Source organism: Hyla sarda, chromosome 2 (assembly GCF_029499605.1).
Source record: "Hyla sarda isolate aHylSar1 chromosome 2, aHylSar1.hap1, whole genome shotgun sequence".
Lineage (NCBI taxonomy): Eukaryota > Metazoa > Chordata > Amphibia > Anura > Hylidae > Hyla > Hyla sarda.
Window position 1 is genome coordinate 241591466 of NC_079190.1, and position 15382 is coordinate 241606847.

The 15382-nt window shown below is 40.5% G+C and overlaps 1 protein-coding gene across 1 annotated transcript in view; it reads right to left on the reverse strand.

Moving 5' to 3' along the window:
* Positions 1–10344, reverse strand: part of MMP28 (matrix metallopeptidase 28) — a 74487-nt gene extending 64143 nt beyond the window's left edge. The window contains exon 1 of the mRNA XM_056556744.1: positions 9871–10344. Within this exon, the coding sequence (XP_056412719.1) occupies positions 9871–9957 (87 nt within the window). The 5' untranslated portion in view covers positions 9958–10344. The remainder of the gene's footprint in view (positions 1–9870) is intronic.
* Between the last annotated feature and the right edge of the window lie 5038 nt (positions 10345–15382).

Below are 15382 nucleotides of genomic sequence, written 5' to 3' on the forward strand. Positions count from 1 at the left end.
TACTGTTTTTAAAAGTGCATACAGTTCCGTCAGTTTTTATAGAAAAAAAACCCATACGTTTTTGAAAATTTTGTCCATTTTTAATGGGAGGGGTCTTGGGTGGTGACTTTAGGATTCAAATGCGCATGTGCAAAGTAAAAACGTATGCGTTTTTCCCGTATGGAACCGTATACATGTGCGTTTCTCATTGACGTCCATGTTTTAAAAAAAACGTATGCGGTTGCAGTACGGTTTTTAAACCGGAGTCAAAACCGTGGTTGACCACGATTTTGTCTCCGGTTTAAAAACCATACTGCAACCGCATACGTTTTTTTTAACATGGATGTCAATGGGAAACGCACATGTGTAAGCACGTATAGGTTTTTACTTTGCACATGCGCATTTGAATCCTAAAGTCCCCTCCCATTAAAAATGGACAACATTTTCAAAAACATATGGGGTTTTTTTCTATAAAAACTGACGGAACTGTATGCACTTTTCAAAACAGTATACTGTTTAAAAACGCATATGGTTTACTTTTTTCCATACGGTTCCATCCGTTTTTTCCCCCATATGGTTTTCTTTAGAAAAACGGATTGAAAACAGTATGACAAAAACGTAGTGTGAACCCAGCCTTACAATGGTCCAGAAAAGACCACTGTATGTTGAAACTATTGTATGTTGAGGCCATTGTAAGTTGAGGGATCAATGTATTGTATCCTTTTGTTGAAACACTGTTCATTTTTGGTCCTCCTGCAATATCTCTATTGGGTTCCAGTCCGGCATTAATATGAGTAAGATTTATTTGTAGTTCCTACATCTTGTGTTGCTTTTATGGCATATAAAGCTTTTCTGAATGAAAATGAAGATGGAAATCCCAGATGGTCCAAGATCCTGAATGTAAGCCCAGTTCTATTAGACATGAAAGGCTTCCTGCTGCATAAGCACTATACAATGAGAGGACACATAAGATCTGAGGAGTATTGAAGCTCAGCAGGTTGTCAGTCTCTGGAGCAGAAACATCCAAAGAAAATTTCCCACAAGAATTTTAAGAAGTCATTTCTATGGAGAAGTTCTTTCAAACAGTGCTTAACTTTGCTGGTTGGTAATAATTAATAGGATAAAATAGTAAATACACTGGTTTTAGAAAAACGAAAACCTTTTTGATGCTTCTGTAACCCAGATATCCAGAAACAAGAAACAATATGGTGTTATTTATCAGTAGCGCAAAAAGTACAATATCACAAAAGTAGCAATGATATATTGTTAAGAGAGTGTAAAGTAATCATATGCTCACTTTATGTGAGCATGCATGTACCACTGCATCTCCTAGCTAGCTTGGAAACTTTCAGATTAAAACAACTTTTAGGCTATACTTGTTACGTTCCCTTTACAAACATATTCATAATGATAGGTGGACACAAGCTACTTGCAAAACACTTATCTGCATTATGTCTGGGTGGTACATGCATGCTCACATAAAGTGAGCATAATATTACTCATTGCAATATTTTTAAATATTTCATTGCTACATTGCCCTCTTTGTACTTTTTGCACTATTGATATATTATGCAATATTTAATAGGAAAATGTTACATTTAGTACAAATGTAGTACTATTATTTGGGCTCTATACAGCTTTCTGTCTTACTTATCACTGTTACACATTGGCATTGCACAGCATTATTTGATGGTACTTTTGAACAATTTGATATGTATTCCTGCGTCAATGTATTGCATTATTTTTGTAAGCACTGTTTAGACGTAGTTGTGATATATCCATTGTCGGCATTCTTGGGTGGCCTGGATTCATTTACTGTAGAGTAACTGGCTGCAGTCTTAGCCAAAAATAACTTTCATCAACATCATCCAATGAATTATTCATAGCAATATACATTCTTGCTTTTCACAGTCTTTTTTCACTAAATGCTGCAGCTTTATCATGCAAGCAGTATATTAACGACATCAAGAAATTGCTAAACAATCAGATGTCCAGTCCAGCAGACCAAATCCCATCAGTGTCCCTGGGGCTACCGAAAAGGTGGAAATATGAGTCCATGATGATCCTGTCTACTACTTTTTTTTTTAAAGTCAGTGGATCTCAGGCTTGGCTTTATCCAAGTTTGGTCTATACAGCTGAGATAGTCCATGTACAGTAAATTTGAGATATGACCATATAACCCTACTATAGAACACTTCTGGGCGTAAAGTCTTTCAGTACCCTAGAACACTATTGTTACAATGGGCCTCTCATCACCCTATAGAAAATGAGAAAATGGGGGGCTCAATCCAATATTACAATTGTATATCAAATAACTGGGTGCTATTCAGTGATAAAAAAAAACAACTAATACTAATAAGAAAAAGCAACACTGAAACACAGCAGCACACCAAAATATAGCAGCATTTCAAATCCTTATAGCCCAATATTCCTGTATACAGACAATACACACATATATGGAAGACGTTCTAAAAACAATAAAAAAATGGCCCACAAGAGCCTAAGCACAACCCTAGGGAGGGGCCATGAACCCCCTCTCATAGAAATTGGCACCCGTCCTTGGACAAAAAAATATATACAACAATAATGCTCCAGCTGATGATGTAAGTGGGCTTACAAAAAAAAATATTACAATATAATTCACAAGTATAAAGTGTACTATTATAATGGTGACGAATTCCAATAAGGAATTTAATTTTAAGGTGCTATTTAAATGTAAAAGTAGTTGCACATGTCCCTAAAGAAATTGCAAACATATACAAATAATGCCCTAATGCGAACCACAGTTATCTCAGAGCACAATGGATACTTGCAAATAATAGATGGTAAATCAGAGGCAAGCGTTCCAGACGGGAGGGAAAAATACATTAAATGATAAGAAGCAAGGACGCGGCCACAGATGACCCCACTCGTTCCGTCGCCAATCTGGCAAGTTCCTCAGGGGTGTTGTGCTTAATTAAGCACAACGTCCCCTGAGGAAGTTGCCAGGTCGGCGACGGAACGCGTGGGGTCCTCTGTGGCCCCATCCTTTGTTCTTATCATCATTAATGTCTTTAATGCTGAAGGTGTGTGTGCAGCCTTATCCAATCATAGCTCAGCTCACACACTGAACTGCTCTGGGCAGTGTGTAGCAGAGTGAGGGAGGAAGTTCTCCCCTGTATGGTTTCAGATGATGTTACAACCTGCTGAGTAACGCCCCTTCCCAGTCTGTGAATCTGACTGAGACTGAGCAGAAGATACAGAGCAATAGCAAGGTAGAAAACAAAAAAATCATAAAAATAAAGACAGAGGGTGGTTTATCATGATGGGGGCAGTGAACTGGGAGGATTATACAATTTAACAAGATCATGACAGGTACTCTTTAAGGTGGCCATATACTTTATTTGAACACAAGCTTAACCCGCCTTACTCAGCAGGACTGACCACATAATGTGTATAGGTGTGTTCCGACTCTCCTTTCATGGTAGATCCTTTTGTTCTCAAGGGAGATAAGCTACTGTCAGAGGTGTCTGGCATCAGCTCATTTCCATTTCCTTACTGAGAACAAATGCAGTGGATGGGAGGGACGTAAAGAAAAGCTTTTGGATGAACCAGCTGTAAGGTGTATGGCCACCTAAAAGGCAGGCTTATCAAATATAGGCAGATCTCTTACACGGGGAGGGTTGTCTAACAAAACTTATTACAAATTTTCAGTCACTATTGATTTCGAACATGAGATAACGCCTGCACAGGGAGCTGCACAAAATTGCATTGTGGGCATAGAAAAATAAAGTAAGTAATCTATTTATGTGCTGATGGAGAATATATTCATATTAATATATTCAAAAATACAATATATTCATTTATAAACTACATACAGACTGCAGCAGCTAAGCAAGTTATAATGCAACATCTGTCATTTTATATGATGTGCTGCACAGAAAAGGTTACAAAATGACATAACCTGCTAACTAAGCCCCAAGCAAACATATGATATCACCTCCATAAATAGCCTGAATAAATCAAGTTAATTGGGTTTTTACAGAACATCAATTTACACTATTAGTTTTGGCTGCTTTTCTAGAAATCTAGGCTGTACCTCCTATTTAGCACATCCTTCTCATGCAGCTATGATATCTGGAAAAATGCGTCAGAAAGTTCAAGGAAATGCTTGCAGCAACAAAATGCAGACAAATTGGGACATCAGACCAGGCGCTTCTCCAAGTGAAACAGGATAACTTTTATTCGGTATGAATTATCATTTTTAACTTGGAAATGTGCCTGGTCTGATGTCCCAATTTTGTCTGAATTCTGTTGCTTGAATTTTTACACCGGTAGAAGCCTATTCCAACCCAAGGAACCCGAGATGGCTGACTTTTGCATAATTTTAAGCGCTACGAGAAGTTGTGCTCTGAGCTTTGTCTATTGTATTGTTACACTGGGCAGAAAGTTGGCAGATTTAAATGTGAATATTCTATTGTATTATAAATTAGATTTGTTTTTTTCTTTTTTAATTCATATTAATGTTATTTTCCCACTTGAATGCAGTGGTACATTTACTTATATTAATTTGAAGAACACAAGTGACCCACATAGCAGCATGCATTGCTTGAATAGGGTGACAAAGGTGCTGTTGGGATGCGTGGCAGCCCACAAAGGCACAGAATGCAGACTGCCATTCATATGTATTCTGTTGACAGAAAATATATCATTCAGAAGAAACCACTCTGCTTTATTACTTGAATCACTATTAACAGTGTGCAAAGAGTTTCAGTAAAAGACATATATATTTCCTACTAGCTGAGTACCCGGCGTTGCCCGTTTTTTTCCTTCCTAATCCTTGTTGGGGAGGAATATCAATAAAAGAGGAAGCTTTTGACTTCATATACCATTCTCCTATATTGTTGTCATATCCCAACCCCATATCCCGTCCTCATATCTCGACCTCCTATCCTGACCTCCTATCCCAACCTCATATGCTGTCCTCATATCACGACCTCATATCTCGTCCTCATATCCCGTCCTCATATCCAATCCTCATATCCCGTTCTCATTTCCCGTCCTCATATCCAATCCTCATATCCAATCCTCATATCCCAACCTCATATCTCGTCCCAGGAGATGCAGAGCGGAGCTTGTGGAGTAAGGTACTGGAAGTCCCATATACTTGCATGGAACTTGAAAAAAAACATCTTTTATATAAGGGTGTAGATAAGGGTTAATTTAACTATCATATATTTTTATTTGACATATAAGTAATATGTGTACCAGGTATTACTGAAATACCTCCTGCCGTACAGAAGTTATGCCGGAACATGCATTTACTGTAGATTTGCATGGGACTTTAAACAAAAACCCCGACCCTCACAAATGGGTTAAATTAACTATCCTGTATTTTTAGTGGACATATAAATAACATGTGACCAAGTATTATCGAAATTTTTGCCAGCCGTTTTGAAGTTATGCAGTAACATATATTTCCCATAGACTTGTATGGGACTTTATACAAAAACCCTGACACTGGCAAATGGGAGTGAGTAAGGGTTAAATTACCTATGTTCCTATGTTTGTTGTTGACATATAAGTAACACGTGTGCCAAGTTTCATGTTAATATCTTTAGCCGTTTGGACGTGATGCTGGAACATACACACATACATATATATAGATTCTCTAATATACTAGGTAAGGTTACATCAGAGAGTTCCGATCCTGTACCTGCATCAGTGCAGTACTTATGGTAATGCTTTTTTTGACAAGTATAGCACCATTTTAGTGTTTAATTTGTTAACACTTTTACATAGTTTACACTTTATAATGTGAATAACTTCTAGGACTAACATAACATTATTGCATAAAGAATTTAGAATGCTGGCATTATGTATGTCCCACCTCGGCCGGTGATAGGCTGATCATCAGTGTCATGTATTGAGCCCCATCCTGTGCTTTTACCTCGTGCTGGGGCCAACACATGAAACTGACCATCAGCCTATCACCTGCCAAGGCGGAAAATCAATGCAGCCAGAGATTAACTGTGCGGCACTGTTATGCATTGACCACCAAAAGAAAAAATATGATTGGGGACGAAAGACAGGATGGTGATCCAGTGGCACCAGGGAGCAGTGGTAGGTAAGTCATGGATTATTGTTCTAATGCCGGTATTCTGGGGAGTATTTTTTTAAGTATTAAAACAGGCAAGCCCTTTAAAAATTCTATTCCATACAATGGTGGGGGTACTTTAAAATCAATTCCCCATAGAAACAATGCTGTATTCACATTCATTGTAACACTAAGTTGCTTTTATAAGTTGGAAACTGTCAAAAAGGTCTGCTGGCATATACCATGGCATACTGACAGCTAGTTTATTAGTTCGAAAGTAATATGCTGCACTTTTGTTTCTCAAAAAATGAACATATCACAAAATGAACATATCACAAAATGAACATATAGGTGCTGAAAATCTACCAAATTTAATCTCAATGGGCCCACTGCCAGCATAAACTGGCATACCTTTTTGACAGGTTTCTGACATGTACCAGCAATGTACTGTTATAATGAGAAGTGAATCTAGCCATACTCCTGAGAAAATCCTTGAAATTAATATTTGTTCTGTCTTTTTGTACATTGCAGGAAGCAGATGCCTGAATGCTGGGGTTGACGTATGTCATTGTACAGAACTGCAAGTTGCACATGCCAATATTGCTCCACAGCCTATATATATGGCCACCCTAACTAGGACTTTCATAGATTTACACTTAAAAATTTTGACTGCGACTTTACCGCAGTGACTTTAAAGCCTTAGGGCATGTTCACACGGCAGAATTTCCAAACAGAAACATCGCTGATAGGTGAGAGCTATGTGCCTGCCCATTAAGGAAAGAGTTAACCAGCAGTGCACAGCAGTGCTGGTTAACACTTTGGGGTTATATAGTATATCTAGCTATCTATAGATAGCTGGATATCCTGGATACAGAAGCCGATGTTCACTTACCTCCCTCTAGTAATGACATAATTAGAGGCGGAGCTACAACCTGGAAGCCAGGGGGTGGTAAGTGTAAGGCTCTGTTTACATTGTATGTTTTGTGTAATGTGAACAAAAACTTCTGGCATTGTCTTCCCAAACAGGGAGACTCTGTTGCTAAACTTCAACTCCCATCATTCCAGACAGCCAAATGCTGTCAAGGGGGTTGTAGTTTTGCAGTGATTGGAGATTCCCTGTTTTGGATGACACTGCATTATGGGTGCTCTTCCCCAGGGGAGAGCGCCAAAAATCTACTAACCCATTTTTTGTGTTTTTCTTTTCGTTTCAGATCCTTGTATGCAGAGTACTATGTTGGATTTGTCGGACTACGTCAATGACCAATGTTTTTTCTTCTTTCAATAAAAGGGTTAATGAGGGCTGTGGGGGAGTGTTTTTTAAATTATTTTTCAATGTGTCAGTCATTTTTTAGGCTTAGTAGTGGAAGCTGTCTTATTGACGGAATCCATTACTAAACTGGGGCATAGCCCAAAAAAAGATTTAAGGATAACCCCCAAATATTAGCTCTCTCTCCGTGGCCGCCACCCAGCTGTTTGTGGGCTGGCACCGCGGCGTGCAGCTCAAACAGGTGGGTGGCAAATACAAGATTGCGGGGGTCCCCAGCGGCGGGACATCTTATCCCCTACCCTTTGAATAGGGGATAAGATGTCTCAGGGCCGGAGTACCCCTTTAACTCCAGGGAAAATTAACACAGAAACGGTTCAGACACAAACCTAATGTCTAAACAGGACCCAAAGCAGAAAATACAAAATACAGCTAAACAGACATTACAATATTGTTGCTGGGCAGGAAGTATACGATGTATATCTCCTGCCCATCATGAGCTTTATCGAATACTTCATCCCCGCTAGGAGCAGGGAGCCCTGTCAGTATAGTATACAGTGGTGCACTATGCATGGCTGTATACTATATGAGTGAGGCGAGTAGTGATACTATGCAGGCCTTCTGCATCCGACCCATGGAGTGGTACCATGAAGGAAGTGAAAAACTGCCACAGGGTACAAAAACAGCTGTTTCCACACACCAGAGAAAACTGTGGCAATTTTTCTGGCATTTTTGTTAAGAAAACATAAAACAAGTGGAAACTTAGCCTAGGAATGGTACACTACATTGAACAACAGAATGCACCTCAGGCTTATCAATCTACTGCTGGCTGTGCCTAATGTCCTCTTCATTACTTTTGCTATCAGAAAAGTTTCATAAAATCGCACCATGTCCAGCCTCGTCTGCTTTAATATGTTTCTGAATGAGAATGGCTGTGGCAGCATATACGATATTTTGCAAATGTATTTATGCCAGAAAATTGGACCAAATTTTCTGATTAATATGTTCCAATGAGTATTAAAACAAATCTTAAGGTTATAATTAAATATGTGATGTGATGTGTTTTCTGCATTAGGTCAAATGTCACTTATCTACACATAAATTACACTACAGAAATTAAACTGTTTTGTGCAAGTTGCTCAATTGCAGTAAGTAAAAAAAAATAGTAAAAAAAACTAAAATGCATCATAAACACAGTGAAACACAGTCTCGGTAAATTCACACAGTGTAGTATTTTTGTATATTTTTTTTTACTGCATTATGCACTGTTTTGTGGAATGAGAAAAAAAAATAAAAATAAAGATTTGATCGTACCACATGAATTGATCCTTAGAAAAGGACAAGCAGATAATGGAGGTTTTTCATAAATGAAACTGTGTTCACACGGTCAGGTTTATAATTGGATCTGAGATGTCTTAGCCTTCTTTTATAAGGCTAGGTTCACACTACGGAATTTCCGCCTGTAATTCCGCTTTGAAATTGCAGGAAGAAGTTCCGCTTACTAAAATGTACAGCATACTGAAGGGGTTTCCGTTCACACTTCGGAATTTGTGAACAGAAAATCCGCTTGAAAATTTCCGCCTGAAGAATGGCGTTGCTCATTTTTCAGGCTGAAATACTCGTGGAACGGAACACATTGCAGTTGATTGGAGACTGCAGTGTCCACGTGGTCCTAGCGCTGACTGATTCGGCCCTGGCCACACACTTCTGACCAGAGATTCCGCAGTGTGGACCTAGCCTAAGGGTCTATTCACACGGCAGAATTTCGGCTTGCGGAATTCTGCCTCAAATTAAAGTCCATAGACTTCTATGGGATTCCGAACTCCCATACACACTTCTAAATTTCCGCTAGTGGAATTATGCTAGGGAAAATTTAGAAGTGTGAATGGGAGTGCAGAATCCCATAGAAGTCTATGGGCTTTAATTTGAGGCAGAATTCAGTAAGTGGAAATTTTGCCATGTGAATAAACTTTAAGGCTAGGTTTACACTGCGAAATCTCCAGACGGAAAATTTCCGCCCGGAGATTCTGAGTGCGTCCAGGACGACTGAATCAGTAGACGCTAGGACGGCGCGGACATGGCAGTCCCCAAAAGACTGCAATGTGTTCCGCGAGTATTTCCACCTGAAGAATGAGAAATGCCATTGTTTAGGTGGAGATTTCACACTACGGAATTTCTGCCCGGAGATTCCACAGCGTGAACCTAGCCTTAAAGGTGATTTGCCGTTCACAAATTCCACTTCATAAATTCCAAAGTGTGAATTTGTGAAGGGAAACCCATTCACTATACAGTACATTTTAGTAAGCAGAATTTCTGCCTGCAATTTCAAAGCGGAATTGCAGGTGGAAATTCCGTAGTGTGAACCCAGTCTAAGTGTCCTACATTCATGATCTGTCCCGGCATAGAATTCACTCATTTCAATTAAAAACCTGAAAGTGTCAACACAGCCTAAAGTAAGCAGCTAAATGATATAGATATGTTGGTTATATTTTCATAGGAATATTGTATAGGCATAATTACTATAAAAAAAAAGTTGTGAATTTAGTCTTACCTTAGCATTTCGTGCAACATCCTCAGTATCTAGATCAACGCAGGCGCACAGACTAATGGCAAGAAGTAAAGAAATTCCAGCTATCATTCTTAAAGAGATTAGCCACAACTCCTTCAGTCTGTTAGGAAAACCATCACATCCACAGCAGACACTTATCCACTCTCCAAAGATGACTTGAGGCGGCCAAGATAACCAGACGCTTGTCAGCCTATCTCCTGAAATGATTTAACCCCATTATTCTTATCAACATGTCCTTTTCCTTAGGGAAAATAGATTCATCTCTTTAGTGGCCTTTGTATCCCCTCCTTTCCATCCTATCATCACATATCTTCTAAAGTCACAATAGGCAGCATGATCCTCTGGTCCATAGAGAAGAGGTGAGTAGTAGTCCGGCCAGCTGTGATACACATGCAGTTGTGCTGAGCTATCTACAGATTACATGGATCCAGGCACCTCCCCGGTAGGAGGAATCCATGAGAATGCAGCATTGCTAATCAACAGCGGCTGGGAACAGTCACAGGAAACTCACTTGTCCTGCACTGCTCATAGAGTGAATCATTTTTAAAATGCTTAACCCTTTTCTTACCTAAGTGTATTATAATTATTATTTTTTTTATTTTGCTAAGCCGGATTTTATCCTAGAAAACTGTATGAAGTTCAGTAGGTTTAAATTTGCCAAACATTAATAATAATACACCTCCCATCTAGGTTTGTATTTGTGTATGATCCCTTGAGTCAATTAAAGATACATGAAAAAGTACATATAAAATAGTAAAGACTGAGCAGGAGATGGCAGAAGAGTTATTAAGCATACGGTTTACATATGTAATGCCGCTTTTACATGGCCGTATTAGGCTTCTTTCACACTACAAAATGACTCCGTTTTAAAGATCCGTACGAAGTTCCGTCTGAAAATCGGCTGTAAAACGGCAGTTACAAAATCCTATACGGCCATTAGAAAATCCCATTATAGTCTACGGGATTTTTCTAATAGCCGTTTTAACCCATTATAGCCCGTTATTAATAACGGCCATTATTTTGTGAGAAATAGTGCATGCAAATAACGGCCGTTATTAATAACCGGCTAAAACGGCTATTAGAAAAATCCTATAGACTATAATAGGATTTTGTAACTGCCGTTTTACAGCTGATTTTCAGACAGAACTTCGTACAGGTCTTTAACCCCTTAACGACGCAGGACGTATATTTACGTCCTGCACCGGCTCCCGCTATATGAAGCGGGATCGCGCCGCGATCCCGCATCATATCGCGTCGGTCCTGGCGCTCATCAACGGCCAGGACCCGCGGCTAATACCACACATCGCCGATCGCGGCCATATGCGGTATTAACCCTTTAGAAGCGGCGGTCAAAGCTGACCGCCGCTTCTAAAGCGAAAGTGAAAGTGACCCGGCTCAGTCGGGCTGTTCGGGACCGCCGCGGTGAAATCGCGGTGTCCCGAACAGCTGACCGGACACCGGGAGGGCCCTTACCTGCCTCATCGGTGTCCGATCGACGAATGACTGCTCCGTGCCTGAGATCCAGGCAGGAGCAGTCAAGCGCCGATAACACTGATCACAGGCGTGTTAATACACGCCTGTGATCTGTGTAAAAGATCAGTGTGTGCAGTGTTATGGGTCCCTATGGGACCTATAACACTGCAAAAAAAAAAAGTAAAAAAAAAGTGTTAATAAAGGTAATTTAACCCCTTCCCTAATAAAAGTTTGAATCACCCCCCTTTTCCCATAAAAAAAATAAAACAGTGTAAAAAAAAAAATAATAAACATATGTGGTATCGCCGCGTGCGTAAATGTCCGAACTATAAAAATATATAATTAATTAAACCGCACGGTCAATGGCGTACGCGCAAAAAAATTCCAAAGTCCAAAAAAGCGTATTTTGGTCACTTTTTATACCATTAAAAAATGAATAAAAAGTGATCAAAAGGTCCGATCAAAACAAAAATCATACCGATAAAAACTTCAGATCACGGCGCAAAAAATGAGTCATTTTAACCGTATGGACCTACAGAATAGTGATAAGGTGTCATTTTTACCGAAATATGCACTGCGTAGAAACGGAAGCCCCCAAAAGTTACAAAATGGCGTTTTTTCTTCGATTTTGTCGCACAATTATTTTTTTTTCCGTTTCGCCGTGCATTTTTGGGTAAAATGACTAATGTCACTGCAAAGTAGAATTGGCGACGCAAAAAATAAGCCATAATATGGATTTTTAGGTGGAAAATTGAAAGGGTTATGATTTTTAAAAGGTAAGGAGGAAAAAACGAAAGTGCAAAAACGGAAAAACCCTGAGTCCTTAAGAGGTTAAAATGGAATCATTTTGTAGTGTGAAAGGGGCCTTACCACTGCACGTGTCAGACGTCGGGAGGTGTTTATGAAGGTACATGTCTACAATTCTGTTTAAGGGTCTATTCACATGTACCGTATTCTGTGCAGATTTGATGCACATGATTTTCTGCTGCAGATTTTAATGTAAACAAAATGACTGAACACAGCTTAAAATCTGCTCAGAATACTGTACATGTGAAGAAACCCTTAAGGGGTACTCTGGAAGAGAAAAACATTTTAATCAGCTGGTGCCAGAAAGTTATACAGATTTGTAAATATAAAAAATCTCAAACCTTCCAGTACTTATCAGCTGCTGTATACTACAGAGAAAGTTGTGTAGTTATTTACAGTCTGATCCCAGTGCTCTCTGATGACACCTCTGTCTGTCTCAGGAACTGTTCGGAACAGGAGAGGTTTGCTATGGGGATTTGCTAATGCTCTGGACAGTTCCTGACATGTACAGAGGTGGTGGCAGAGTTGACCTCTATATATCCTAAAACAATTGGTAAAGGTCGGAATGTGCAAATATATAGCAGGTGTTTTATTGTAATTTAACAGTTATATGTTTCACAGGTTAGTACGTAGATACACAGCAGTAAAAAAGTAAAGTGCAATGTGAGTATACTGTACTATGTCGCATGTCAAGTCAAAAGGCCTGACCCAACAATTAAAGAGTACCTCTCATGATCTTGTTAAATGTTATAATCCTCCCAGTTCACTGCCTCTAATATGATAAACCACCCCCTGCCTTTATTTTTATTATTTTTGAGTTTTCTACCTTGATATTGCTCTGTATTATCTGCTCAGTCTCAGATTCACAGACTGGGAAGGGGGCATTCCCCAGCAGGCGTGACATCATCTGAAGCCATACAGGGGAGAACTTCCTCCCTCCCTCTGCTACACACAGCACAAAGCTTTTTTATTTATAATAATGAGTGCTATAGAAAAAAATTGTTTTAATGAGAGTGCCCATTTAACTGTGAAAATAAGGACATATTAATATTTCTCTCCAGCCTCTACACCGATGCCTCCTCCCTGTGCCAGTCACTACACTGGTTACCAATTCAGTCCAGAATACAGTACAAAATCCTCAGTCTCACACACGAAGCTCTCCACAATGCTGCACCTCCCTACATCTCCTCTCTCATCTCTGTCTACCTGCCTACACATTCTCTCCAATCTGCTAATGACCTCACACTAACATCTTCTATAATACGAACTTCTCACTCCCGTCTCCAAGACTTCACTCGTGCTGCACCGGTTCTCTGGAATGCTATCCCTCAATCCCTCAGACTCAACAACAACATCCATAGTTTCAAACGTGGCCTAAAAACACATCTCTTCAGACAGGCCTATAACAGTCTCTAATTGGCCTCAACATATCCCCAACATATCCTCAATATATCCCCACACCTCTTGTTTGAATAGTTATTGTGTAATTTTATGTCTGATACTTGTCTTGTACCCCATAATTGTAAGCGCTGCGGAATCTGTGGGCGCTATATAAATAAATAAATAAATATTTCCCCAACCCCCTAAGGCCTCTAATGCGCATGGTGCTCTCTCACTTCGGAGCCCTGTCAACTTTCAAGGCAACAGTTTAGGGCCACATAACGGGTATTTCCGTATTTGGGAGAAATTGCACTACAAATTTTGGGGGTCTTTTTCTCCTTTTACCCCTTATGAAAAGGTAAAGTTGGGGGCTACACCAGCATGTTAGTGTAAAAAAAAAAAAATCCACTAATATGCTGGTGTTGCCCCATACTTTTCATTTTTACAAGAGGTTAAAGGAAAAAAGACCCCCAAAATTTGTAGCGTAATTTCTCCTGAGTACAGAAATACCCCATATGTGGGCGTAAAATGCTCTGTGGACGCAAAACAGGGCTCAGGAGTGAGAGCGCACTATGTACATTTGAGGTCTAAATTGGTGATTTGCACAGGGGCGGCTGGTAGTTACAGCGGTTCTGATATAAACGCAAAAAAAAAAAATCACCCTCATGTAACCCCATATTGGAAACTAAGCCCCTCACGGAATGTAACAAGGGGTATAGTAAGCCTTAACATCCCCTCCCGTAGGCTTGCATTGAGGGGCGGAGCGTGACGTCACACAGGGGCGGATGCGTGACGTCACACGCCGCCGGCCGTGTGGTCACTGGTAATCAGACCCGGAGTGAACACTCTCTGGGGACTGATTACAAACGGGGTGCTGCGTGCAAGATCCCGGGGGTCCCCAGCGGCGGGACTCCCGCGATCAGGCATCTTATCCCCTATCCTTTGGATAGGGGATAAGATGTCTAAGCACCGGAGTACCCCTTTAAGGACAAATCATTCAGCAGGCATCCCGTGCAAATGCCCATGGGGGTCATCAGACCCCCGCATGTCGGCAATCGCGACAAATCGCAAGTGAATTCACACTTGCGATTTTGCGCGATTCCGGGTCATTACGGGTCTATGGTGACCCGGTCACCCGGAATATAAGGGGGATCGCGGTTGTCTAAGACACCTACGATCCCCCTGAAGGGATAGGAACGAGGTAGCAGAGGTGCCACCCCTTCTATCCCTGCTATTGGTCGCCAGAAGCGACGACCAATAGCAGATCGGGGGGGGGGTTAACTTTCGTTTTCCTCGACCTGCCCATCCTCAATAGGCGGGGCAGGCCGGGGAAACTGACAGGGATCGGGCGCCGAAGATCCACTTACCGATCAGGAGGTGGCGGGCGACGGAGATCGGCGGGCGGCGATGTCGTGCGGCTGGATCCTACGGAAGGCGCTAAGTTGCCTAGCAACATCTGGAGGGTACAGTTTGAGACCACTATACAGTGGTCTCTAACTGTAGCCCTCCAGATGTTGCAAAACTACAACTCATTTTAGCCAAACAACAACACGGCAAACATTAAGCGCCGTATGTAGGTCCCGGGGGTACCAATATATAGCCAAAAACAAAGAGACCCACAATACTAATATTATTTCAAAAAGTATGACAATCTTTATTAGACAATATAAAACAAACAATTAAAAATAATTAAAAGGCAGAGGATGACCTTAGGCAGGAGACAACAAGTGCCAGTGAACCTGGTATGGGCAATGTAGGTATTCAGTCAAGAGCATACATAATGTAAAACTGGCACGGCTGCAAACTCGTAATATAGTATAATATAGATATAACA